Genomic DNA, 27,044 nt, shown 5'->3' with positions numbered 1-27,044 from the left:
ATATGGTTGGGAAACTATTCTGGATTGGTCAACACACCCACATGCTGAGAACAACACGCCCCAAGCCCACACGTGTGGGGATCCTCCTGGACCTTGCCCCGGGTACCCCCTCGCCTGTTTGCCTGTGTCCTTCATCATGTCCTCTATGATAAACCAGGAAACATAAGCTAACATTTCCCTCAATTCCATGAGCTGTTCCAGCTCAGAACTGAGAGGGAATCATGGGAACCCTCAGCTTTGTAGCCAAGTAAGTCACAAGTATGGGGGCCCTGGGGGCCCATTACTTGTGACTGGTTCTGTAGTGTGGGCAGTCTTGTGAGACAGAGCTCTTAACCTGTGGAAACTGATGCTAATTCCCAAAATGACTTTAACTAGAGGACACCCTGTTGGTGTCCAGAGAGCTGGAAATTGGTTGGCAAGGAGGGGGGGGGATAAAAAAAAAAACATAAATTTGGTGTCAAAAGTGTTGCAGATAGAGAAACTGCTTTTCCTTTACCCTCCAACCCATGGGAACTTTTCCTCTCAGAGCTTTTACTGGCAATTGCTGCAATGGAAAACAGGAGGGACAACAAAAATAACAACCCCCAAAATGTGACAACATTTTGGGTAATTTTACAAAGATCTTACAGTTGCTGACTGCCAGCTGAGACATCAACCCCAACAACCCCTTCCGGATCCTGTCCAGGCTCCCAGTAGCTTGGAGAGCCAGGCAGGCTCTTCTGCCCCGCTGCTCCTTCCACCAGAAATTTCTGTCAAGTGCTGAAGCTTTGTCGAAGCCCCCTTCCTGGCCCCTCACCCTGGACCCCTCTCCAGAAGAAGCCCACCCATCTCTGAATCCCAAATTAAAACCAAATAGTCACCCACCAAAGTTGACTGCTTAACTGTGCCTGGAAACCCAGACTATAAACCTGAACACACCCTGAAGAAACAGGAAATCTACCTTCCTCCTAAATCTCATGGACCCCCTCCCTCACTGGGCAGATTAGGAAATGGGGCTCCAGAGACCGTCTCGGATCTGAGATCACAGCAAGTTTCTCAACTCTTAGTTGGATGTTCTTTAAAATATGTCATGCCTCTGCCCCATCTGGAAATCTAGCATCGCCCAACCAAACCGGAACTAGGAAGAAGGAAATATTCTCCAGACGGAATGAAGCCTTCTCTCTGGAAATCTGGGATCCCTCCTAAGGAAGGTAGCGTACTGGGCCCCCTAACCTCGGTCTAGCCCCAGAGGCCGCCCCTCAGGCTGCCTGCATAGCTATTCCTTCTGGTGCCTACCCCCAGCCCCTGCTGAGCAGGGTATGCCCCTCCCCATCAGCCCTCCTCCCTTGATTCCTCCCCCACGCCCCACTCCCCCAGACCCAGTGCTCCTGCTCAGCCCAGGCCGATCCCCCTTCGCACTCACTGCACCTGTCACCACCTGGATCTTTTCCAGCCTGGGCGCTCACTGCACGGGGCAGGGACCCAAGGTCTGGCCCTCAGCGGATGCTGAGAGAAGGTATGTAGAGAGAAGATGAAGGCATGGAGGCAGGACACGGGTCTTAAATACAACTTTATTGGGAGCAGGCTGTCGTCCCTGCAGCAGCCAGCTCCCACGTATACACAGTATACACAGCCCCGCCAGCACCCAGGTCCTTCCATCCTTCTACAGCACCCGGAATGCAAAAGAACCAAACACAAGAGGGGCTCTGTCAGTGACAGTGTCTAGCGCCTTTGAGAGCCAGCACCCAGGCCGAGGACATTCAGGACCTTCCACCGGTCCTCAGCTCCCCACCCCTGCCCCAACGTGGCAAGACCCGCGAGGCTGGGTTCCTCCAGTCAGTGCACGTGATGGGCAGATCCTTACTGGTGCACGCCCCACCCAAGAGGTGGCTGCAGCCCCCAGCATGTTCCTCTTCTTCCACAGACACAAGAGATCAAAGTAACTTTTTGCTCCGTCACCAGAAACCTGCGTCTTGAGGCTTCTCTCTGCTCAAAGAGAAGAGTATGTTCTTGGAGAGTACGGTTGGATTAGTGATATGGTCCCAGACAAGACATACCTCCCAACTTCCAGAAACCTGTGCCTTGAGGCTTCTCTCTGCTCAAAGAGAAGAGTATGTTCTTGGAGAGTACGGTTGATTAGTGATGTGGTCCCAGACAAGACATACCTCCCAACTTGTCTCGCTCGTGCTTCTTTTCAAAGGGGGAAAAAAAAAAGGTAAAAGAAAAACATCACGACAGAAAAGAGCATTGAGACCCAGCTTGTGTCAGGAACAAGATTGGTTGTCCCTCCTTAAAATGATTCCTCAGGCCGCTCTGCTAGGGGCCAGACGCCCCCATGGACGGCTTCTCCCTTCCCACCCACCCTTCTGCACGCCCCCGCGCCACCTCACCTCTCCTCACCAGGGAGGGGTGCATCGAGCGTGGGGTGCAGTGCTTTCGTCAGCTAGCGGGGGTCCACCTCTGCCCTGCAGCCCCCCAGCATTCACTCAGGCGGGAAGGGGGTTCATCCTCTCTGCCTTCTTCAAGGGTGACAGCAGCCCGGCCTAAGACACCCGCCTGCCCTCTGCCCACAGCGGGAGCTTGTTCAAGGGCTCAGCCAGGGTTAGACCAGGATTAGAACACGGTCCCAGGCTCACCGGCTGGCCCGCTGGTCTGCAGACTCTGACTTGCAGGGAACCCCGATAAAAGTGCTGACTGCCTGTCACCTCACTGGGGTCCAGGACTCACCACCTGTACTCAGAACCAGAATCTCTGGTGTCCATGCTAGCGCAGCCGCACCCTCAAGAAATACCCTGCTCAGCCAAAGCTCTAAGCCCAAAGCATCTTCCCACTCGGAGCTATAGGAAATATCCCGGTTTCCATTCCCCTACCATATCTCTGAGACAGACAAGTCTCCAGCAGCACCAAGGGCCCCTGGGTCAGTTAACTGATTGCTGCTGCCTCCTGAAACCTGTCCCCAAGGCACCTGAAGAGAGAGACCCTGTCGCATTTGGGGGCCTGGGGGATGGCTGGGCTGTGGGAGGCAGGAAGCAGGCACCCTAGTTCATCTCTGCGTCTGGGCAGCTCAGTCTATGGAGGACGACAGCCGGGGCTGCTGGAAGCACCAGGGTCACCACTGCCCTGGGCAGGGAAGGGTGTGTACCCAGAGAGCAGACCTGAGGTAGCAAACAGTGAACCCCGTTATCCAACTGCAGAAACTGTGGCCTGCGATGCAGTGGGACGGTTCTCAGGCCAGACCACGTGCGGCTCTTCAGACGACGTCCACCTGGACATTCGGCACCTGGCCTTTCTGGGCGCGTCCCACGTCCCCCCAGTGGGGTCAGCACCATGGAAATGCTGGTTTAAGATAACGGCCTTATTTACACCTGCCTCCCTGGAGGAAGAAGCCGTCAGAACTGGGGCCTTCTCCTCCCTCCCTAGGGTGACATGCCCTCAAAGCTTAGCCCCCGAGACAGCAGACCCTTCCAGATCACCCTTCAAAGTCACTGCTTCAGCAACAGAACCTGTCACCCCTCGAAAGTTTCAGAATCTCTTTTGGATGGTCGGATCCTTCGTGAAGAAGACAACAATCTCCACGCTGACTGCCTGCCTCCATCTGCAAAGCCTCAGAGGACACCAGCACACAAGCCCTCCCACTAGTGTGGTGGCCAGACGACGCCGGGAGGAGGGACGGCCGAGAGAGGAAGGAAGATGCAGCCAGGCCGCTCCCCACCCCTGCACACACCTCATTCCACATGGAGTGGCCCAGGCTCCAGTTACACCTGCCCTGGCCCCGCCCCTCAACTCTGCCCACCCCCAGCCAGTTTTCACTGTTGAGTCCAGGTCGGGCAGGAAAGAAAGTGGCTGAAAGCACCAAAAAGACCTGCCTTGTTCAGAGATGGCTCAGAGCCCTGGGGCCCCCTGAGGGTGCCAAGCTGCCGGGCCGTGGCTCTTCCAGCAGCCTGTGACCTCCCTGCAGGGGGCGTGGTCCCTGAAGTTCTGCTGGGAGGCGCCCGTCCATCCTCCTGTCCCTGGGAGGCTGGGCCCGCGCCTCCTGCCCAGCTTTGCACCCTTCTGAGCTTCACCGTGAGGCTGGCCCTGGAGGAGCCGGGCATGAGGTAGACTGTGCCTTCGTGACTTCGCTTCCCCGCCCAGGTCCTTGTCCCTGGATGTGGATGACCTCATGGCCTGGGCCGCGGGCCGCTGCCTTGTATGGGCAGCTGGCAGGGAGGCGGCAGCATGATGGGCCCAACAGTGGGCAGGAGGGCCGCCGGCTCAGCACGGCCTCAGGATGCAGAAGTCCAGCTCCTGGGGCTTCCGGCGCAGGTCGCACTGGTCGCGTGCCAGCAGCCGCCCTCCGTGGCCCAAGCACTTGAGCGGACGCCTCTTAAACCCCCGGCCACAGCTCTTGGAGCAGGGCGACCAGGCGCCCAGCTCCCAAGTCGGACAGGGCTCCCCGCAGCTGCGCGTCTCCGCAGGGCGGTGTGCAGCATCGCAAGTGGATGCCCCTCGCTGCCCTGGGGACCCGCGACAGTCCACCGGCCGCCGCTGCAGGCCGCCCCCGCAGCTGGCCGAGCACGGCCCCCAGCTGCCCGCCACCCAGCGCGCGGGGGCCCGGGCATCCGGCTGCTCCACCTGGTTGGAGAAGCTGAGGACGCTGTTGTGGTGCACTGAGGGCACCCGGGGCTCCTTGGGCAGGTAGAAGGAGTAGCGGACCCGCGGCGGCGTCATCTTGCCCACGGAGAGCACCTCCACTGTCAGGGGCTCCAGGATGGGCCGCGAGGCCTGCAGGCTCTCCACCGCAGTCCCCGTGCCGCTGTAGCGTAGCAAGCTGCCCTTCACCACCAGGTCCCGCTCCACGGCCGACACCACGAAGTGCCCATTGAGCAGGTATTTGCCTTGGCTGTTCTTCAGGGCCAGGTAGTTGTCATCTCCGATCAGCCCCTTGTAGCCGCGCTGGCGGATGTCAATGCTGGAGGCTCCCGCTGGGATGGCCACCACGAAATTGTAGCCGTGCCTGCGGTGGAAGGATGCGTGTTAGAGGGCTTCAGGCCTCATGACCCCGCTGCCCTCCGCCCCCAGATCGGTTCCTCTTCCCCAAACCCCCCAGAGGCTCACGCAAGCGGCAGAGTCCATAGCCTGGCCCCGTCCAGGGTCACACAAACCAAGTGGTGGTGAGGCTGCCTCACCCACAACCAGATCCTCCAGAGGCAGTGAAGAGGAAGGAGGAGGAGCAGGTTGGGGGGAGGCTGGGGCTCTGTGCTCAGAGGTGTGTGTGCGTGCTCAGTTACTTCAGTTGTGTCCCGACTCTGCAAGTCCATGGACTGCAGCCTGCCAGGCTCCTCTGTCCATGAGATTCTCCAGGCAAGAATAATGGAGTGGGTTGCCATGCCCTCCTCCAGAGGATCTTCAACCCAGGGACTGAACCCAGGTCTCCTACATCTCCTGCATTGACAGGCCGTTTCTTTACCACTAGCACCACCTGAGTACGGGAGGTATGTGGCCCCAGAGTCAGGGACCCAGACCAAGCCTTGGCTGGGGTGTCAGCTCTCTGATGAGTTCAAGTGAATCAGACTCTCTGGGCTCCACAGCTCATCTACGCAATGAGCAGGTTAAAAGAATGGATGTCTTAGGCTCCTTCTGGCTCCACTAATCTATGAAAGGGACACCTGCCATTTAGCTAGTGAAGCAAGTCAGGGGATCTACCTTTAATTCCCTCCCCCGGGTCTCCCCTGCAGGTCTCCGAGACTACAACGCCATCTGCTCTCAGTGTCTGAGCACCCAGGTTGCACCCAGGGCTCGACAGAGGGAACTGTGTCTGGGGAGACAGTGGAGGCTCCTGGACAGCCATCAAGGCCTTCCCACCGGCAGCATGTGGACCCCCAAGCTCTCAGAGCCAACCATACCCCTCGACTGAGGCAGCAGGGGCTCTGCTCACCTCCTTTTCCAGAGAGTGGATCTGGACTTTCCAAGGAGCACAATCCCCTGAAAGAGAGGGGCTGTGCTGGACCTTGGAAAGCCAGGAGCCCAGGCTCTGCTGGGACAATTCTCCAGATGATCAGGGAGGGGGCTCCCTCACACCAGCTGCTCACTCCCCTGTCTCCCTGAAGTTTATTGCTGTTCTTGCCTTCATCCCATTCCCAAGGCCAGGGCCTCATGCTCAGGAATCAGGGAAACTGTCACATCTATCCCCAGGTAAGTTTTGTTTTTTATCAACATCAAGAACATTTAGTGAGCATTTATTATGCACCAGGTACTATGCTAAGCATGTTACTCGAATTAATTCCCTTAACCTTCACAATAGTAGGACTGGAAATACACTAGCACCGTGCTCACTTTACAAGTGGGGAAATCTGAAAGCCTAGAGATTGTGTCACTGGACCAGGGTCATCAAGAAAGTGGGAAATGGGATCTGAACATAGGTCAGTCTCACTCTAGGACCCGAGACGGGCCCTGATGACTTTACTGTCTCCCTAAATATCATCTCCCGCTAAGCAGGGTCCTACTCAAGACTCCATCTTTGTTGGATGAATGAATGAATGAACATCACTCTCATGGGCGAGCATGAGTGGCCTCCACAGCAAGGGTGCTGGCCAGGATCTGACATTTACCCCATCTAACCCGGGAGCTGGTGATGGACAGGGAGGCCTGGCATGCTGCAATTCACAAGGAGTCGGACACAACTGAGCGACTGAACCGAACTGCACTGAACCTAAGGTTAGGGCCTGGGGGGTAACTCCTCCCCCCCCGCCCCCATCCCTCCTCTCCCTGTCCTGGACACACCCCCAGGGCCCAGAACTCACATGGGCTTGGTGAAGAGTCCTGACACCTTCTTGCAGCTCTTATTGTCTCCTCCACACACCCCACACTTGTCGAACTTCTTTTTGGAGCCCAGGTTCCCATCGCAGCCTGCCTTGATGCACTTGCCCTGGACGCAGACTGAGGTGGAGTCTGGGGTACAAGGCGTGCCATCCACCACCTGCAGGGCCCCCCGGACAGGGAGAAGAGGAACAGGGGCAGCTCAGCCTGACACTCCCTAAGACTGTGTCCCCCCGTCCCCCGGCCTCCTGCCCGAGCTCACCCACCTTGGGAGCCAGCACGTAGAAGTAGCCAGTGCCGTTGGCTCGGCAGATGAGCTTGCACTTGTCCCGTGGGGAGACGCCCGAGTACTTGGGCACCCAGGCCACGGCCAGGGTGAGCCGGTTGGTGCTGTGGTTGTAGCCGTTGAAAGCCTCGCACTGCTCCTCCCGGAAACTCTTGCCAGAGGCTGGGGAGGGAGGAAGCACATGTAGGAAGCTCAAGGGAGGGGCAGTGGGGGGGAGGGCAAAGAATAGGACCCCGCCCCGTGTGCTTGCTCAGCCTCCCTCAGCTCCAAACAGCTCCTCTCCACCCTTGGCTGAGAGGTCCTCATCACCGAAGCCACCCCATCTCAAAGGACCAATGCAGGCTGGGACCAAAGGATGCAGGATACAGATGATAAGGCATCCCCCAGACAATGTGCCACCTTCCCCAGTGGTCCAGCCTTAAATTCCCTCTACAACAGGAATCCTAAATAGAAGCCTTCAGTGACCTATTGAGACTGTTTACAGAATGTTCCTAAATGCATAAAATACATACACAGATTACAAAGAATACCAATTATATTAACACACAACAATCAATATATTTTGAAACATATTTGTGATGCATGTGCTTCCTTGTTAACTCATTATATAACAAAATTCAATGATGAGTCTAAAAAACAACCAGAAGGTCTTCCCTGGAGGTCCAGGGGTTAAGACTCCAGCTTCCACTGCAAGGAGCGAGGGTTATTTGCCTGATCGGGCAGCTAAAGGTCCTACATGCTGTGCCACACAGTCAAAAAATAAAATTAAGTAAAATATTTTTTAAAAGCTTAAAAAAAAACTAAGTGTGAAGTGGTGATGAGCACAAATGGCATTTTGAGGAATCTGCCACAACTGAAAATACACAACATATGAAAATACCTGGGATTTCTAGCAGGGGCAGAGCCACAGACCAGCATTACAGTTTATTGCCTAACTAAGAGAAATACTAAATTTTAGGTGGAAAGGTTAGCAAAAAACAAACAAACAAAAAAATACTAAATTTCTAACTTAAAAAACTATTAAATTTTAGATTAAAAAGTTAATAAATATAGAGATGTCATCTTCCCCCCACCCAAGTTCAAGAGGCTTGGAGGAAGAATTCCTGCTCATATGTAAGTAAGAACCACCTCTGAGTTCTAAGCTGGGCTGTATCTATTCCAGTCTCATAAAAATAGCAAGAAACTGAGAATGTGGAAAAGATGTAATTTACTTTTATCCCAGCAAATTACAGAGAGCTGATCATGGTCTATAGGAAAGTCAAACAAGGGATATGTAACAGTTTTTGTTTTTTTTTCCCTAAACCATTTTATTTTCATTCTGCTATTGTTACTGCAAAGGATTATTCTTAGAAAATACATAAATTAAAAGCTAACCTGTTGAAAAGAATTCCTGCCTATGAAGATGGGCTTGTCAGTGCTTAACTAAGAGGGTTCTAGTGTCCTGTCCCCCTTGGACCATTTAGCCTTCCAGCCTCAGCCTCAGAGGATAACAGCCCTGGCAGAGGTTAGTGGGCAGAGAAATGATACCACGAGGTACCTCTGCGCCTGCAGACTCTGCCCCAGGGGCGAGGACCTCGGTTGAAGCAGCTCTGTGGCCTCCAGCCCACCTCCCCGGCTGCGCCACGGGCACCCCCTCCTCACCCGAGCTGGGGCAGGACTCCAGGTTGCAAGAGCGGTATTTCACCCTCACGCCCTCACAGTACTTGCCGCCGTCGGCAGGGGTGGGGTTGCTGCACTGCCTCCGGGCCAGCTGCACGCCCCCTCCACAGGTGCGCGAGCAGGGGCCGTAGGGCTCCCACTTGGCCCAGGAGCCGTCCACCTGCGAGGAAGGCACTGTTACACTCCTGCGGGGTCCAGGCGCCACACGTGCACCGGGATCCTCCAGGAGAGCTACCCGGGGGCAGCCTCCACCATCCCACCCCACCAGGACAAAACCCGCTTTGTTTCCAGACCCGGGACGCACACCACACTGTAGCCTGGAGATGAGCAAATGGCCACTGCTCCCAGTTAGAAGCCAGGCCGCACGGGAGGACGGGGCTCCTGGCTGTCGAGTCGGTCAGGGACGCTCCAACCTGTGCCCTCACCGCATGAGTGGTCTTGAGCAAAGCAGAAAAGCTTCCTCAAGTTTCAGGTGTTTCACATGCAAAAATGGAGCCAGCACATCTGACCTCAGGCGTGAGGTCAGGTGGAAGATTGAAATGATGCAACGTGTGTGATATTTCCCAGGTCAATGCTGGCCACCTCCCAGGAGCTCAAGGTTCCTCTTTACGTATTGTTAGTGTCCTTACAAGAGTCTCTGGATCTAAAGTGGCCAGTAAACCATGTCACGATAGATACCTGAATAGTCTCATCTGTGAGGTTTCTACAATTCAGACTTTTCACCAAACCAGATTGGCTGTCACCTCAGTCTGGGGTTGCATTTGTGAAAGTTTTGCTACAAGCAGATGTAATGTTTGTGTTCAGAGGAGATAAAGAGAGGAGACTATTAAGCAATCCTCAAAGTCTATTTGGCTTTGGGGTGAATTATGCAGTGTTGTTTTACTTTTCAAGAGGGTGGAGAGAGGATAGAGAATTTATAGTCTTCATTATGTTTTTCTTGGGATGACAGTAAAGTTAAGTTCTCGGCATTGAAAACACATGGGGTGGGCGACAGGGGATGAGGCCCCGTTGTACATGCTGGGGTGGAAACATGGTCACAGATCATCCAAAGCCACCAACCCACAAGGAGACAGACACTGTGACTGATGTAGGTACTCAGAACATTTCTCCCATCTGTTCTCTGTCAGAAAGTTTCTGTTTCATTGTTGCCAGTGTCTCTGTTTCATCCTGCAGAAGACCACTTTCCCTTAACCCCACTTTCTCCTCAAATCAGAGCCCACCCCAACTCAGCCCTTCCCCTCCTCAGCGAGTCAGCTACACCTGCTGTTTCTACCTGCTGCCTCTGCTGTGCCTTGCATCACAGGAGCCCCCTGGCCAAGGCAGCAGTGACCCCCTAAAGACCGAAAGAGTCCGTGCCCAGGCCTGTGGTCCCCAGTCTTCAATATTTAACTTTGCTCCTGTGGCTTCTGAGATGATGCTACATTGTTTTACCTGGCATCACTTCTTCCTGCACGCTCCTACAGGAAACACTTCTGCCATGCGCCATCCAATCACTCATTTGCCCAGTATTTGTTGAATTGTTACTACAAGCAAATATCTGCCTTCAAAGCAAACGCATCCCAGCAGGGAAGACAAACAATAAAAAGAAGCCTGCGCACCTGCTGTCAGATGGGATTAAAGCAGGTGGGGGAGAGGGAGGTGGGGCTGGTCCTGGCAAGGTGGGCCGGCACCACTGGGGATGGGAGAGAGTTAGATGCCATTGGGGGGGTGGCTGAGCCCAGTGAATACATTGAATAGGGACGGGGCAGGGGAGTGTCTGTGAAGGAGTGATTCCAACCCTGGACCACCAAGTCTCCACTCAGTAACAGGCTGGTGAGGATCTGAGTTGCGTGAGGGACGATGGAAAGATGGTCAGATCAATGGATGGGACTGTACATAAAATGGACTTGAAGAATTGCTGGAGTTCAGAAACTAGAGGCAGTTAAACTGGGGAAAATGGGGCTTCAGTGGACAGAGTGGGATTCCTGAACTGAGGTCACTGGGGTGATTAATAAGCTTTGATCTTGACTGCTGAGGGCAGTAACTCCCTGAAGGGCCAAGGTAAAGAAGCGACAGTCTGCTCAGAAATGAGGCTGAGGACAGAGTGGATTTGGCTGCTGAGGGACTGAGAGGTCCAGAGTGCCTCTCACATCACATTTCCTATACCCAACATCCTCTTAACCTATCTCTTAACCCTCCAGATTCTTCTTCCCAAGAGAAGGAGCTGGCCATGACTGGCCTGTCCTCAAGAGCTCCTGGCCTCTGTGCAACGGACTAGGGGTCCAGGCAGCCTCTGGCTGGTTCCAAACCACCCTCTCAAAGATGTCCCCAATGGAGCACTGATCCCCACAAGCCTCCAGCTCAGCCCACCTCCCGGACTCTGCCCCATCTCTGCCCGTTGAGACCCCACTTATCCCTCACGGCTCTCTTCCAGCCCACCCTCCTCATCGGTGCTTTTTCAGGCCCCTCCAATCATCACTGGGCTCTCATTCTTGTTCTCCACAACACGCGTCCTGCTCTGTCTCAACGCACAGCGCACGCTCTTCCACCCCCTGCATGACAGTCACATTTCTAATTTCCCCACTACACGGTGTGCTTTCTGACATGGCCCATGTTTTCTTTGCTTTTCTGACCACCCAGAACCCTGAATACAGTGGGTTGTTGCCTAATGAATGAAGTTTTAATTAAATGTATATTCCCAAAACAGAAGATTTTACAGAATTCTGTACCACATCCATCTCAAGGAGATTGATAAAGTATTTGATGAATGCTTTTTTATCATGTTGCCTCTGAGTACATAAAAACCCCACGGCAAGCTCTCCTGTGGCCAGGGCTGAGACAGAAGATGGACGGACAGTCCCCACCAGGATCTAGGGAGAGGGTGGACCTCCTGCCTGGAAAAGTGCCAATCCCTTTGCTATCCCAACCCAAGATCGGAAGAATATAAAACTCTTACTATATTCAGAGAATATCTGGGTTTTGAATTTGTTCTGGTTTGGTGGATATTCCTATTTATCAGGAAAAAAATAACTTTCATTTATGTTTCAACTTCAAAAACAACAAATCACAACAGAAACTGAAGCTAAGTTCAGGATGTAACAGATGAGCCTGGTGCACCTCAGGCTCCCTGGCCATAAACTACCCAAAGAAGGTAGACATGAAGAGCAGGTCATGAGCCAGTCGGAGCTTCAGGGGCTGGAGTCCAGGTCCTGAGCCCCTCCCAAGGAGATGGGGTGCAGCTCAGGACTGGGAGGTGGGAGGCTTGCCAGCTTCCCTGACTGGCCACATCATTTTTCTCCAGCCTCAGAATCAAGAAGGGGACAGGACCACCGCCAGTCATGGAGACACACGCAGGACTGACACAGTTACAGCCACGCAGCAATCTGTGCCGGGCTGGCCCCCTGGGGAGGCTCCTGAGCACCCCGCCCCCGCCCCTCCAAGCCGCCGCCCCCACTCACCCGGTACTTGTTGGGGTTGTGTCTCTCCACGCAGGCCCCCTTGAGGCAGAAGCGGCCCTCGCCGCAGCCCGTGCCGTCTGCCCAGGGGAAGTGGCGCGTCTGGCACACCATCTGGCCCCTGGCCTTGCCCGTGCACCACAGCTTGGTGCAGGACTGCATGTAGGGGCAGGGCTTGGAGCCCACGCCGAAGGCCAGCTCACACTGCTGGCTCAACGGGTAGCTGGCGCCCGGCAGGTCCTCAGGCAGGGAGACGGGCTTGCTGGGCTGGTCCAGGAGGCAGTCTCCTGCGGGAGCCGAGGATGTTCATCAGGGACGGGCCCAGAGAGGCGGCCATGGCCAGCGCGGGGTCTCGAAGGCAGGGAGAGGACGAAGCCAGGGACACGGAACGGGCCCCGCCAGAGCCTGGCTCCTCGGGTTGCCAGTGAGATGGGTAACAGAAGACAGATGGGCCGGGTGGCCCGCCTCCCCAGGCCCCGCTCACCGTGCCCGCTGTCCAGGAAGTCGGTGACGATGGCCGCGCTGCAGGCCGACCAGGGGTTGGCACGGTCAATTTGGATGAGCGTTGGGGACATCATATGATTGCCCCGGAGCTTCCCGAACACCTCCTCGCACACCTTCACGTTGTCGTGGGGCATGTTGAACACGTGGCCTGCAGGGGAGACAAGGGGCCTCGGAGGGGGGCCATGGCATGGGGGCCCATGGGGCAGGCCCACCCAGCAGAGGGAGTCACTGCTACAGGGCCTCAAGGGGAAAAAGACAAATGTCCAGCCCTGCTCAGAGCAGCCAGCTCACACCCAGAGGGAGCAGAAGGGAGCCCTGGCCTCTCGACCCCCACCCCGAGAGCCCTGCATACCCAGCTCGTGGGCAGTGGTGAAGGCCGAGGGCAGCCCATCGTCCTCAATCACCGAGCAGCTCCTCTTGGGGTCGCACATGGTGCCCACGTCGGCCATGCCCAGGGTGTCACAGGTGGTGGCTCCACACAGGTCCTGCCGGGAGGGGAGAAGCAGAGGCCGGCACGAATTAGAGATGTAATGTGGGGACCCGTTGAGAAGGAAGGACACTCAACCCACTCCCAGACCACGGGGACCCATCACCTCCCAGCCAGGCCATTTGCCCAGGGGGTTACGGGCTGCTATTTCTGGAATGAGCCCAGGCCTCGGGAGGAGGCCTCGGGAGGAAAGCTTGCTGGCTTGCGAGCTGAGAAGATGCTGCCCAAATCCTACCCAGGAAAGCCCCAGGGAGGAAATCAGGAGGCCATAATTACATGAGAAGGACCACTGCTTCCTAGAGAGACCGCCTTCCAGCCCAGGAAGTGGGTACTCCCCAGCTGGGTGAGGTTCTGGTCGTGGCTAACTGGGCAGGAGGGGGTGGAAAGCCAGCGCTCTCCCAGCAGAGTCGGCTCTGGGAGCCTGGGTCCTCAATGGGGGATGGCCTTCAGACAACCATGAATTAAGCTCAGACTCTCAGCCAGCGGGTCACTGGCCAAGGGCCCGCCCTGCCCGAGGCCCAGCTGCTACGGCTGGGAGGGGCAGAGCGAGGCAGATGCAGGCCCAGATCCAAACCCCACTCCACTGGCCACAGAGCTCTGGGGACCACAGGCTTGACAGCCGCTACGAAGACTATACATAACAGGGAACAGGACCTGAGCAGAAAGGGCCGTCCCTCTTTTTGGCCTGAAACAAGCTGCTGTGGGCCAGGGCCTCCAGCAGCCCTCGGGGAGCGCATCCCACAGGGCTTGGGCGCACCGTGGGCCAGCGACACGCCAGGGACCTTGGCGCCCTGAGCAGGACGAGAACGGGACCCCTGTGCACATTCTGCTCCTCCTGAAAAGTCGCTTTGAACAGGTGGCACTGATGCCGTCTGCATCCTACCCCCGCCTGCACTGTGGAAGCCATTGGGCTGTTTACAAGAAGTATACGGGCAGCATCTCACGTGCCCCAGCAGAGGCTGAGGAAGCAGAGGTGTTATCACACACATCTGTTGAGGGTGGAGCCTGCGACTCTTGATCGCATCTCATCATGGGGGTGACCTTGGGTCTGCACCTGACACGCAGAGTCCTGGGAATCCTCCAACCCAGCCCGGAGTAGGGCTTTCAGCACCACCCTCCCCACAGACGCCCCCTTTAGACTACCCTGAAGCTCGGAGACGCTCAAGCCCCAGCCAGGATCTGGGGTCTGGACGCTCAGGCTCCTTCGGCCTCGTCACTGCTGTTCACCCCACGCCTCTGGAGCCCCCCTGGGGAGAAAGTACTGCTGGTGTTTCCCTGGGGAGCCCAGCGGCTCACACAGCACACACATGGCTGTGCTCAGCTGTATGTCTCTAGGGGTGGGTGTGCGTGTGTGAGCATGCACACCCATGCCGACGTGGGGAAAATGTAGGCAGCCAGGAGGCACAAGTGGGGCCAGGGGGCATGGAGGAAATGCGGTCATAGTACAGAAAATCAGCAAAATTTAATCTCAAGCACTCAGAGGTTTACCACCTGAGCAGTCAGGCTTGGCTTCCCACGGTCAGGTGACAGTCACAGTTCCTCACAAGTTCACAGGGCTTCTGGCCAGAGAACCCCCAGGGGATCAGACCAAACTGGAGGACACCCGAGTCACCGGCGGGTGAAATGCCGTCTGACCCTCGCTCACAGCACCTCTGCCCCTTCTTCAAGCCCCCCAGGCACACCTCAAATTCCATTTCTTTCAAATACCCTTTCCTCATCTAAGGCTCAGAAAGCTCTCCTTTCCGTCCCACCCCCGGCCCCTGAGTTCTGAAACCCAGAAAACACCTGCTGTCAGGACACGGCAGGAAGTAGGGAAGAAGCAGCTTATCAGTGGTTCAAGGACCTTGGCCACCAAGGAGCAGGCTGGGTGGACAGAGTGACCTGGGGACAGAGGACGGAAGGGAGGCAGGAAGGCTCCTGCGGGGGCAGAGTGAGGGGGACAGGGGAGCACAGGACCCCACAGAGGTGGTCACCCCTGGAAGTTCCAGCCTGGCAATCACAGCCTGCAGGGACAGCCTCTGCCAGACAAGCATGTCACACTGTCCCCAGGCTGCCATGGGTGCCCTGCACTGGCCTTGAGTGGGAGAGGGCAGGACCAAGAAGCCTAGAGGCTGGTCCTGGCCCATCACAACACAGACATGTCACACCGTCCCCAGGTCACCATGGGCACCCAGCACTGGCCTCATGTGGGAGAGGGCAAGACCAAGAAGCTTAGAGGCTGGCCCTGACCCATCACGACACAGACGTGTCCCTTCAGGCAAGTCAGCCTATTCCCTGGGCCTTGTTCCCCTCCTGGAGGGGCCAGCTCCCACTGAGAACCAAGACAGTCCAAGTGCCATGAGCCTCTGCCCCTCGGCAGCTCAGGGGAAGGAAACCTAAGGCCGATCTTGTCTGCTGACACGCCCTGTGCAACTGATAAAAGCAACTCACAGAAGCGTGAAGTTACCCACAAGGAGACTCAGAGGACCAGCCCCTGCCTTGCTCAGCCGAAGAGGCTGAGCAGAGCGAGAGCTCAGGCCAGGGTCCGGCGGCTGCTGTGAAACCCACCTCTGCAGCCCAGAGGCCCTGGAAGCCGAGAGCTTTCTCCATGCCCTCTCTTCTCTCTTGTCCTCCTTTCTCTCGGGAAGGCGGGTTTTCTCTGCAGCAGATGTGCCACTGAAGGCCCCTCCTGGCCAGGAGCAACCTGTTCTTGCCATCAAGAAACCCCAGTTTCTCTGGATCAAATGAGAGGAACAAGGCAAGACCCAGCAACCTTCCTGAGGGTCGGGGTGCAGCCAAGAGCAGCCTGTCGCTGGAGGAAGACCAGCTGCTGGGCATCTGGAGCTCTGCCTGGCCCTCAGCCCCATGTCAGGGGAACTCTCGCTGGGCCTCCTGCTTTCAACTCCCACAGGTGACTGTGTAGGGCCCGCCGTGCCTCCCTTGTGGCACTGAGTCTCCACCCTTCTGGAGGGATCTCACACATACTCCAGCTGCCTTAACCGCTTTACACGAAGTGCTTGTCTCCAGAACCAGAGCCGCTTCTGGGTCCTTCCACCTGCAGGGTGCAGGCACCTCCCAGTCCAGCTGCCATCTGCTTCACTATTTCTGGGGACTTGCTGATTCTTCTTGTAGCCACAGCCACTTTTCCAAAGGACCCAAGAATCCTCTTGGCCAAGAACCTAATCCTCCTGGATCATTCTTTTATCTTTTTATAACAATAATTTAGGATTGGAGCCACAGTTGGGAAACAAATAAGGATAGCACCTCACTCAATTAGGTAAGGAATCTACCTGTCATGCAGGAGACTGTCTACAGTGCAAGAGATCCAGGTTTGATCCTTGGATTGGGAAGATCACCTAGAAAAACAAATGACTACCCACTGCAGTATTCTTGCCTGGGAAGTCCCATGGACAGAGGAGCTCGGCAGGCTGAGTCCATGGGGTTGCAAAGAGTTGGACGTGACTTAGTGACTGAGCCACGACCACCCCTGCCACCCCACAGGGTTCACCATGTTTACCAAGACTGTGAGCTACACACACACCACCCCTCCCGACCAGCTGTCCTCCTACAGTCCTCCTTCCACTTCGTCTCACTTTCCCCACCATCTACTGAGGTGCTTGATGTTTTCCAGCAGTATGAAGAGAGGAGACGACAGAGGATGAGATGGTTGGATGGCATCACTGACTCAATGGACATGGGTTTGGGTGGACTCCGGGAGTTGGTGATGGACAGGGAGGCCTGGCGTGCTGCGGTTCATGGGGTCGCAAAGAGTCGGACACGACTGAGCGACTGAACTGAACTGAAATGTATGGCTCAGGAACTCTACTCAGTGACTTGTGGTGACTTACATGGGAAGGAAATCCCAAACTAAAAGGGTACATGTATACCTGTGGCTGACTCACTTCGCTGTACAGCAGAAACTAACACAACTTTCTAAAGCAACTATCCTTCAGTAAAAGTTAATTTAAAACATCAAGCACAGTAAATTTTTTTATGTGGCACAAGACACATATTCTGATGGAGACAGGTTTCCTGCTCACATTGAATTTCTGGGCATGAGAGGCCACGCTCATGGTCACAAGCCACATCACAGCTTCCAAGAATTCTACTCACAGTTCTTCATAACCTCTCTCTCATTCTACAGGTGAGGAAACTGGGGCTCTGAGGGCTATGATGACTCCCCACCAAAGCCAGGCCACTTTGAAGTAAAGAATGGAGTCAGAATCCACACCCTTGGACACCCAGGGCAGCATGGCCTTTAGTCTGAAGAGTATCACATGAGCGAGGGCTCAGTTCACCACTGGTGAGACCACCTGCACTGGTATTAACATGGCCCCTGTAGTCAGTTGCCCACCTGAATCTCTCTCATGCGTCACTGGAGTTCCTCGTCAAACTCAAAATCCACTTCTGTTTGCAATCCCCAAGGACAAGAGGGCCTTGCTTTGCTAGAAGGAAAAGAATCTATCAGCTCAGGGTCTGGGCAGCGTGACTCAGGAAGCCTAGTGAGAAGAGGCTGGCGTGTCCTAGCAGTGTGTATCTGCAGGTTCTGTTCCCCCAGGTCTACTGCACGGCAGATGGATTATTTACCGCCTGAGCCACCAGGGAAGCCTAATTCTGTTCCACCAGAATACAAATCCCTCGAGATGCACAGAACGGTGTCACAGCAAGAGATGGAGGGAATCAGACAGGAATGCCCTCAGCGAGGAAGCAGAGGAACCCAAAGTTTGCAGGGGACCAGACTCTCTCCAGAAACCATCACTTCAAGGAGTACCATGTCCAATGGTCGCTGGCATTCACGTGGCAGATGCTGTTCTAAGTGCCTCACCTGCTTGTTGTCGGACTCCTCACTGCACCTTTGTGAAGGAGGTGCCACAACCAGGCCCCGTCTACAGATGAGCCCCAGGAGACCATGCATAACCAGCCCGGGGTCAGCAGTGAGCTCAAGGCGAGATGGGGAAGGAGGGGCCGAGTGAGGGCTGAACCCAGGCCGTGAAGCCAGGGAGCCTGATCCTCCCCAGGCCTCTGTGCTGCCTCTGGAGCATGAGCACTCCAAGAATGAAGGGGCTGGGGAGGGGCTCAAGAGGACAAGGTCGTCCACTCTGGACCCCTGCCCCCAGAGCTCAGGCTGGTCACCAGTAGGGAGAGGCAGGGAGAGACGCAGGCAGAGGGGAAGGCAGGCTCAGGGGCCAAGAGTGCTCTGGGAAAGGGGTCTGTGCCTGGCTCCGGACCCCATACTGACACGCCAAGCCCGTCCCTGTGGTGCACCAGGGCAAAGCCAGAGCAAGGAGCCTCGATGCGATGCCAAAGAACCTAAGGCTCCCTCTCCCGACTCTGCAGGCAACAACCTCAAGCAATGGAGGAACGATCCTCTGGAAGGAAGGTGAAACCACCTGAGCACTCAGGGTTCTGTGGTCCTCCCACCCCATGAATGACAGCAACGTGCAAGGCCCCATCAGAGGGGCTACACAGATACAGGGAGGCCCTGCCTGAAGGCATTTTACACATCACCGGGACTGGCCACTTCAGAGTCCAGAGTTTCCACACATAGAGGAAGCGTCAAGGCATACCTGCAGGGGGATGGAGCAGAAGGCTTTGCAGCAGGGCCATCTTAAACCTAAGCTCCAGCCAGGGGCCCACCTGCAATAACTGGACAACAGCAAACACACAGTCAGACTAAGCCAGTGATGGTAACAGGGCACCGATTCTGGAACGCTCAGTAACTCATCCCCTCTGCAGCCCTGCACAGCATCGTTATCCCTGTTTTATGGATGAGGATAGAGAACTTCAAACAGCTGATACATTCAGTGTCATGACTAAATGTGCAATCACCAAGATCCCAAGTCAGCTCCGCCCGCCTCCATGCCTGTGTTCTTTCCATCACTCCATGCGACCCAGGCGTGTCACAGCGAACAGCTGTGAGACGTTCAGAGGCAGGGGAGGGGCAGGACCCACAGGGGACAGACCTCGCTGGCTCTCCTGACTCGCCAGTGTCTAAAAATGCAAAGAAAAGTTTCCAGTGCACATTCCTCCCTCCAAACTTCCTCCCCACCCTGGCCCATCACTCTTGGCTTCCTTATGTGCTGTAAGAAACCGGGCAGAAGAAGCATCTCCCTACAGACGGGGAGAACCGTCTCCCCTCCGTGCTGTCTGCCTCCTCCCTCCCAGAAGGAGTGCAGTTGAATTTCCATTTAGTGATCAAGATTTACAAACTGTTAAATAGCAAATCTACAGCTGTCTCTCTCTCTCTCTGCTAACATCTTCCTCCAAGGCTGACTTCAAAAAAGATCCTGACAAAAGACAAAAATTCTAATGCCAAAAGATACACGCTCCCCAGTACTCACAGCAGCACTATTTACAACAGCAAAGACATGAATGCAACCTAAAATTCCACTGTCAGATGACTGGATAAAGAAGATACAGTCTCTATATACAATGGAATATTACTCAGCTATAAAAAAAGAATGAAATAATGCCAGTTGCAGCAACATGGATGAATCTAGAGACTGCCATACTGAGAGAAGTAAGCCAAACAGAGAAAGACAAATATCATATGATATCACTTACATGTGGAATCTAAAATATGATACAAATAAACTTACTTACAAAACAGAAATAGAGCAAGAGACATAGAAAAAAACTTATAGTAACCAAAGGGGGACAGGGTTAAGAAAAGGATAAATTAGAAGTTTGGGATTAACATATATACACTAAGATATATAAAATAGGTAATTTTACACTAAGGTTTTACTGTATAGCCTAGGGAACGATACTCAATATTTTGTAATAATCTATAAGGGAAAAGAGGAGAAGGCAATGGCACCCCACTCCAGTACTCTTGCCTGGAAAATCCCATGGACAGAGGAGCCTGGTGGGCTGCAATCCATGGGGTCGCTAAGAGTCAGACATGACTTCACTTTCACTTTTCACTTTCATGCATTGGAGAAGGAAATGGCAACCCACTCCAGTGTTCTTGCCTGGAGAATCCCAGGGGTGGGGGAGCCTGGTGGGCTGCCGTCTATGGGGTCGCACAGAGTCAGACATGACTGAAGCAACTTAGCAGCAGCAGCAGCATAAGGGAAAAGAATCTGAAAAAGTATACACACACACACACACACACACACACACACACACATATGTATGGCTTCCCTGGTGGCTTGGCAATAAAGAATCCACTTGCCAATTCAGGAGCCACAAGTTCTTCCTGGGTCAGGAAGATCCATCCTCTGGAGAAGGAAATGGCAGCCCACTCCAGTATTCTTGTCTGAGAAATCCCATGGACAGAGGAGCCTGGCAGGCTACAGTCAGTCCATGAGGTCGCAGAAGAGTTGGACTTGACTTAGCAACTAAACAATGACAATAACAATATATGTACATATATAACTGATTTACTTTACTGTACAGCTGAAACTAACACAAGGTAAATCAAAAACAAATAAGCAAAAAAAGATCTTGACAAAATTATGATTCTTTTTATTATATTGATGGATATGTATAAAAGACATTTATCATTTTACCATTAGCATTTTTTGTCTGAACACTAAATTTTACTGTCATGTTGCATCTAGTTAATTACGGAAAGAACTGGCCTCTATTCCAAATGAGACTCCAGAATGCTGATCGATCCTATGCGGTGCAGGTTACGGATTTGTTGTTCAGTCGCTAAGTCATGTCTGACTCTTTGCAGCCCCAGAGAATGCAGCCCGCCAGGCTCCCCTGTCCTTCACTAACTCCTGGAGTTTGCTCAAACTAATGTCCATCGAGTCAGTGATGCTATATATACACATCTATGCTGTACATGTACACATGGTATACATACACATCCCCACAAAACCCAAGGCCAGAATGGGAAGACGAGTGCCAAGCTTGAGATGTGAAAGGAAGAAAGGTAAGAGCAGGAGTGAGGAGAGGAAGAGGATGACAGAAACCCTGCCTCAAAGACCTTACAAGAGGAAGAAGAAAGCTTGGAGGAAATCGGGGAAGGGAGCGGCTAAGGGAGCAGCATGCGCGGTACTCAGCACACTCAGGAAAAACAGGTACCTGAAGAAGTAAGCGGGCAAACCCCACAAACTACACACCCTAAAACCTGTCAGTCCCATGGAGGAGACATCACAGGGAGCAAACCAGAGCAGGGACTGGAGGAGCGGGCCTCCCACAAGAAAGAAGCAAGCTTCCTGTCCCATCGACACTACCTGCTTCCTTCTCGCCAGTCCTTCCATCCAGCATCTGTTTGTCCCTTATCCTCGGCTTCTGCACACCAGTGTTAAAGAGAATGATTTGGCCTCCAGCAAAGAGGGATCTTGGTCTTCAACAAGGCAGTCACACCACATTGTATTGGTTGTTTCCTTGTTGGAGTTCCCTGACACACGGTGAATTCCTGGGGGCCAGAGGCCACATCTTACGAGTATCTGTATCTCCACGCCCGGGAAAGCACTGCAAGTAACAGATGCCCAGCAAGCGTTAAGAGAATGTATGGATAAATGAATGGAAGTCACCCAACTACAGAGCTACCCAAACTGCAGAGGCATCCAACCTAAAGAAGAGAGAAGACCCAGGGAAGTGTGGTCCCACTGGGCCTCTGCCCAGCAGAGCGGAAGCCATAGAAACTTCTCCTCATAGAAATAAAAGTCCACGCAGAACAACTGGCTCTCATTCTCCACAGATCCTGGTTCCAATTCCGTGTGACCTCACCCGGCTGTTATGAGCTGGAAGCTGATCGCTTTCCACAATCCAACATGCACTCTTCCTCCAGGAACTTAGACTCATTCTGAATCTTTAAGGAAACTCCTCAAATTGTCAAAATCCTTGCTGTGTGATCCATGGTTCCTCCTTTGTGGACAGTAAAGGATCCTCCCTGAGTCTCGTCTTCCCAGTGTTTTAATTTCAACACCTCGCATCCCCTCCTCTGCCTGCCAAGAGGACAGCAGGCTCCCACAGCCTGGCCCAGGCTTGTTGCCACTGCCACAGCACTGAGGGATTGGAAGGGAGCTCCACCTCCGCCCGTCCAGCCCTTCTCCTGCTCTTCGCCGGGCACCCCAGAGCACCTGGAGCTCCCCAGAGCTGCTTGCCCCTTGTCATCACAGGAGGAAATATGACCCGGCCAAACCTGACCTCTTCCTAACTGCTTCCATCCCATGAAAAACACAATTGTGTGATCAGAGACAATCACACCATTTTTCCAATATCTCCAGGAGATCCAAGAAATAGGTAACTCTAAATGTACCTGTCAGTTCAAGGTCCTTTAGAGACAAAGGTAATTTACAAAATAAGTGCATTTCTAAAAACATTTAATCCAAACAAATTATATATGGCTTACCAGATGGCATTAGTGATAACGAACCTGCCTGCCAGTGCAGGAAATTTAAGAGACTCAGCTTTGACCCTGGATCGGGAAGATCTCCTGGAGGAGGACATGGCAATCCACTCCAGTATTCTTGCCTGGAGAATCCCACAGACAGAGGAGCCTGGCGGGCTACAGTCCATGGGGTCGCAAAGAGTCAGACATGACTAAAGCAACTTAGCATGCATATATAATTCTTTTCAAATTTTAGTTTGAAAAAGCATTAATTACACCAATATTCTGATAAATATAAGCAGAGAAGCTCACACATCTGATTTAAAGGATTGCTCCTGACCCTTACAAAGGTAAAGAATCTCCCTGCAATGCAGGAGACCTGTGTTCAATCCCTGCATTGGGAAGAACCCCTGGAGAAGGAAATGGCAACCCATTACAGTATTCTTGCCTGGAGAATCCCAGGGACAGAGGAACCTGGTGAGCTGCAGTCCATGGGGTTGCAAAGAGTCAGACACGACTGAGCGACTAACACAATAACTTACAAAGTAAGACAAAAGTCCCTCTTGTGTTGGCGCAGAGAGGTGGCTCCAGACTCCTGGAGCCCATGCCGGCCTCTGTCTAGAAAGCGCAGCTGTATGCTGGCGTTCTCATCTCATACTGTTTCTTCCCCCGGGAGCTCAGGAATGAGCCATTCCTAAGACTCTGAGAACGCGGCAGGCCCCGGAGTCTGTGCTGATGAGGAGGTGGGGGAGAGACGTTTGCTCTAAAGCATAAAGCACATATCTGCTTGACGGGCCTGTTAACACAGCCTCCCCACTCTCTGGCTTTGCCCTCGCGACGACTGAGCAAAAGACAGCTTCTAAGGGGTCACATCGCACACACCCCTGCTTCTGACCCAAGTGGCCACACATCTTGTGCCTAATATGCATGGCCAACAAGGCCCCCTGGGAGGGGGGAATCTAGCCCACACCAGCAACAGACAGAAGCTGTCACACTGTTTGATTGCTGCTGCTTCACAAGGCCGATCCTTCCAACAGCGTGACCTATACTCCTGCAGGAGTCCTGTTCCGAAAGTGAGCCACCCCACGAGGCGGCAGAGACACAGGTCTGTTACATTAGACCAGTGAGCAACCTTCACAGGGCATCCCGGGTAGCAGGTAGGCCAACAGCTGCTTTGCCCATTAAGAGAACTGTTCACAGCCTCTGCTCTCTCCCCAGCCATCTGACTGCCGAGCTGTGTGCAGAGGTCGAGACCCCCTTCCTTGCAGCTTCCCTGTAACTCAGGCAGAACCTGGAGGAGTGGGGCAGTGACAGCTCCCCGGACCTCAGTTGGAAGAATGAGCACAAGGAAACACTCAGGCCAAAGACCTCCCTAGAGGAACCCGGTGGTGGGAGGAGAAGGCTGGGAAAGGAGGAAGTTCAGCCCCAGGAAGGGCCCAGCTGTGCCAGCTGGGTCAGTGTGGAAGGCTCCTGCCCCAGCCCTGTGCGCACCAGTTCACCTGCATACAGCAGAGACTCAGGACCCCACAGGTACCCCGAGGGCTCCATGCCATCCCCAGAAGGCTGTGGTTATGACATGAACAAAGCGAGAGCCTGGCACTGATTCAAGCCCCAGCTCCCAGAGTCAGAGGAAGCAGGTCACAGGGACGCCCTCTTCTCTCTCAGTCTCTCACACCTGAGAAATTTCAAGACTCCGACAACACAGCACCCAATCTATGAATCTAAAATGTCAATAGATCCATAGCACCAAAGGCTTCTCTGATCTGCTATTCTGACCTTTCTAATCCCAAGACTCAGTGTCTTTCCAGCCCTGCAGCTGGGATCTGCGCTCTGTCACTGAGCTGACTCCTTCCGCGCGGCCGGGGGCGGGAGCTGGAGCCCTCACAGGACGTGTCAGTGAGCCTGCTCGGCGGAGCTACCTCAGGGCGCCCACGTCCCCCATCCCCCGACCTGCCAACAGGGATACGGGACAATTCAGCTCAGCTCCGAGCAAAGCTCCACTCAGAGCTCCAGGCTCCGAACTCTCAGACTACTCCACCTGCTCTGAATGGGCCAGAAGCCCCCTCAGAGAGGAGCCAGACCCCGCGCTGCCCGGGGGAGGGAGAAGCAGCAAGGAAGAAGGGAATGCTCCCTGTACTTGAGTCTGTCCTGTCGCTGCAACCCACGAAAAAATCCAAACGAGCCCTCCACCCCAATCCAGACTTCCCAGGCCCAAGACGGACAGAGGACTGCAACGTGCTGCCCTCGAGAAGAACAGCGGGCGCTCAGCTCCCAGGTCCCCGAGCACAAGAAGGAAGCCTGGGAAGGAGGGCCCGGAAGGACTCGGACGCCCCCTTGAAGAAGGGCTGGACTCTCCAACACCATCCTCGGGGCGCCCCCTATCGGCCGTGCAGACCAACCGCGGCTCCGGGGCGGCAACTTCCTGGGTCCCGGCCCCTCGGCGTCATTGGCCGCGCCGGGCCAACACCTTCCGAAGGAGCGGACGTTCCTCCCACCGCCCACGTGCGTCCGCATGCACGCGAGTCAGAGCTCCGCCGTGCCTAGCGGCAGTCTTTCCCCCCAAGAGCCCAAGTGGCAGTCGGAAGAGATCAACGAAATTCAAACTCGGGGGTGAGGCGGTGACTGCGCGGCATAAAGGACATTCGGAGAGTTAAGGGCGGAGACTCCCGCCCCCTCAAAAAATGCGGGCTACCTGGATCCAAAGAGATGACGGGTCGACTCACCTGCCGGGTGAAGAGGATGGCCGTGTCCCAGTACTCCGGGTGCTTGTCACTCACTTTGTTCAGTTTCTTCTGCCACGCGCAGAAGTTGCGCAGCGTCAAGGCCGCATTGCCCGTGACCTTGGGCCCCGTGTCGCGGTCTCCGAGAAGCAGCACCTTGACCACGACGATGTTGATGGGGTTGAGGATGCTGGGGTGGCGGTAGAGCCGCGCCGCCGTGGCCAGCAGCGTCAGCAGATAGTGCTCCAGGTCCGCGCCGTGGAACTTGACCATCGACTCGTCCGCCACCACCAGCGTCTCCACGTATCGCGGAATAGACACGAAGCGCTTGGCGCGCCCGGACCTGCGTCGGCTGCGAGCCTCCCCTAAGCCGATCCGCCGAGGAGTGTAAGGGTCCAGGGCCCGCAGGATGGCGGGGTTCCAGCCTGAGCCCACCCCGCAGCGAGACGTGGAATCTCCGGGAGGCCCGCCGGGGGCGCCCCGGCGCTGGAGGAGGTGTGCGCCCTGGCTGTTGCGCTGCGTCGCCGGCGCGCTGGTGTTGGGCAGCGGGCTAATGACATACTCGGCGCCCCGGTAGCCGAAGGCTCCGCGTAGCCCCCCGCACAGGCTCAGGGCGGCGAACGAGTCTGGCTCGGCATTCACGTCCCCAGAATAGAAGCAACTTCTCAAGTCCGGAGAGCTGCGGATGAGTCCCTGGAGGGGGACGCCCAGGTGCTCAGTGGCGAAGGCGGGTGCCAAGAACTGAGCATCTGGCGTCAGGTGTAGGTAAAAGTCCTCCTGAAACGCTGTGATCTGAAAAATGAGTCCCTGATCCCCGGAGTCCTCGGGACCCTGCCAATAGTAGTGGCGGCCGTTGATGTCCGGGTCTAGTCGGATGGGGACCACCACCTCCCGCTCTGGCTCTGAGCCGCCAGCGGGTGCCCCGGCGAGAACCAGCATTAAGATGCCCAGCAGAAGCATGGCGCCGGGCAGCGCACAGCCGCGCTCTTGGAAGGGCCCGGCCCGGTTCCCCGACCGCCGGCACGGTCTCCTTGCAGCCCGCACACCGGAACCACCGACGCCCCGGGCCGCCCGCAGCTCCCAGAAAGGAGAACCCCAGAGAGGGAGACTCCTCCCAGAGCTGTGAGCGTGCACCGGGCAGCTCGCGCCTCCTACCTGTGCCTTTCCAAGCAGAGCGCGCCCTGGGAGCTTAAGTACAATCGCTGTCAAGTGCAAGGACGAAGATTTGCAGCGGAGAGCTAGAGGGAGGTGCCGGCCGCTTCTCCGAACCCCAGCGGTTCGCAGCGCAGCAAACCAGGCGCTGGGCGAGCCTATTAAAGGCCCCCTCCTCTTTGGACTGCCCAGTCAGCGCTCTCCCTCCCTCCTCTCCCAGCCTCCCAAAGCTTGCAGCCTCCTGGGGCCACCGAAGAACTCGATCCCGCCTCCCGAGCGCAGAGCCACTTGGCGGGGAGGGAGTGGCGTTGCGCTGAAGCAGGAGGCGTGGGCTGGCCAGAGCAACCAGCGGCGGAGTCTGCATTTGCGTCCGGCCCCAGTGCCCAGAGCATCAGTCCGGACCTTCGGCTGGCTGCGCCCTGGGTCTTAGCCTTTATCTCAAGGCAGTTGGGGTCAGGAATGCAATATGAAGACTGGAGGCTAACCACTTCTCCCAGACCCACCTCAGCCCTCCCGTTGCAATTTCCTCATCACTGCTGGTGCTGCTGCTAAGTCGCTTCAGTCGTGTCCGACTCTGTGCGACCCCATAGACGGCAGCCCACCAGGCCCCGCCGTCCCTGGGATTCTCCAGGCAAGAACACTGGAGTGGGTTGCCATTTCCTTCTCCAATGCATGAAAGTGAAAAGTGAAAGTGAAGTCGATCAGTTGTGTCCGACTCTTAGCGACCCCATGGACTGCAGCCTACCAGGCTCCT

At 55.2% G+C, this 27,044-nt stretch overlaps 1 protein-coding gene across 2 annotated transcripts; it reads right to left on the bottom strand.

Moving 5' to 3' along the window:
* Positions 1-1,531: 1,531 nt before the first annotated feature.
* Positions 1,532-26,714, bottom strand: ADAMTS15 (ADAM metallopeptidase with thrombospondin type 1 motif 15). 2 transcript variants are annotated; one of them, XR_003109622.3, is made up of 9 exons: positions 25,142-26,714; positions 13,013-13,145; positions 12,641-12,808; positions 12,160-12,443; positions 8,705-8,882; positions 7,044-7,225; positions 6,762-6,937; positions 2,055-4,975; positions 1,532-1,945 (listed from the first exon to the last, which is right to left on the bottom strand). XR_003109622.3 is itself a non-coding variant. In XM_006061687.4 (8 exons), exons 1-8 carry the CDS (start codon positions 26,096-26,098, stop codon positions 4,234-4,236), a joined length of 2,820 nt encoding a protein of 939 aa, XP_006061749.1. In that variant the 5' UTR covers positions 26,099-26,714; the 3' UTR covers positions 1,532-4,233. The 2 variants fall into 2 exon arrangements, 1 of the variants encoding a protein (XP_006061749.1); XM_006061687.4 differs by having other exon boundaries at positions 1,532-4,975.
* Positions 26,715-27,044: the final 330 nt, after the last annotated feature.

The sequence above is a fragment of the Bubalus bubalis genome, chromosome 5 (assembly GCF_019923935.1).
Source record: "Bubalus bubalis isolate 160015118507 breed Murrah chromosome 5, NDDB_SH_1, whole genome shotgun sequence".
NCBI classification, from domain to species: domain Eukaryota; kingdom Metazoa; phylum Chordata; class Mammalia; order Artiodactyla; family Bovidae; genus Bubalus; species Bubalus bubalis.
The sequence above is the reverse complement of the archived record's forward strand: the minus strand, read 5'-3'. Positions and strand labels throughout refer to the sequence as shown.

Coding starts and splice junctions, on each gene's coding strand:
- ADAMTS15 (XM_006061687.4), bottom strand. CDS start 26,098: ATGCTTCTGCTGGGCATCTTAATGCTGGTTCTCGCCGGGGCACCCGCT. Junction 12,809..13,012: donor CACCACTGCCCACGAGCTGG/GTATGCAGGGCT, acceptor TCTCCCCTGCAG/GCCACGTGTTCAACATGCCC. Junction 8,883..12,159: donor ACAACCCCAACAAGTACCGG/GTGAGTGGGGGC, acceptor CCTTCCTCGCAG/GTGGACGGCTCCTGGGCCAA.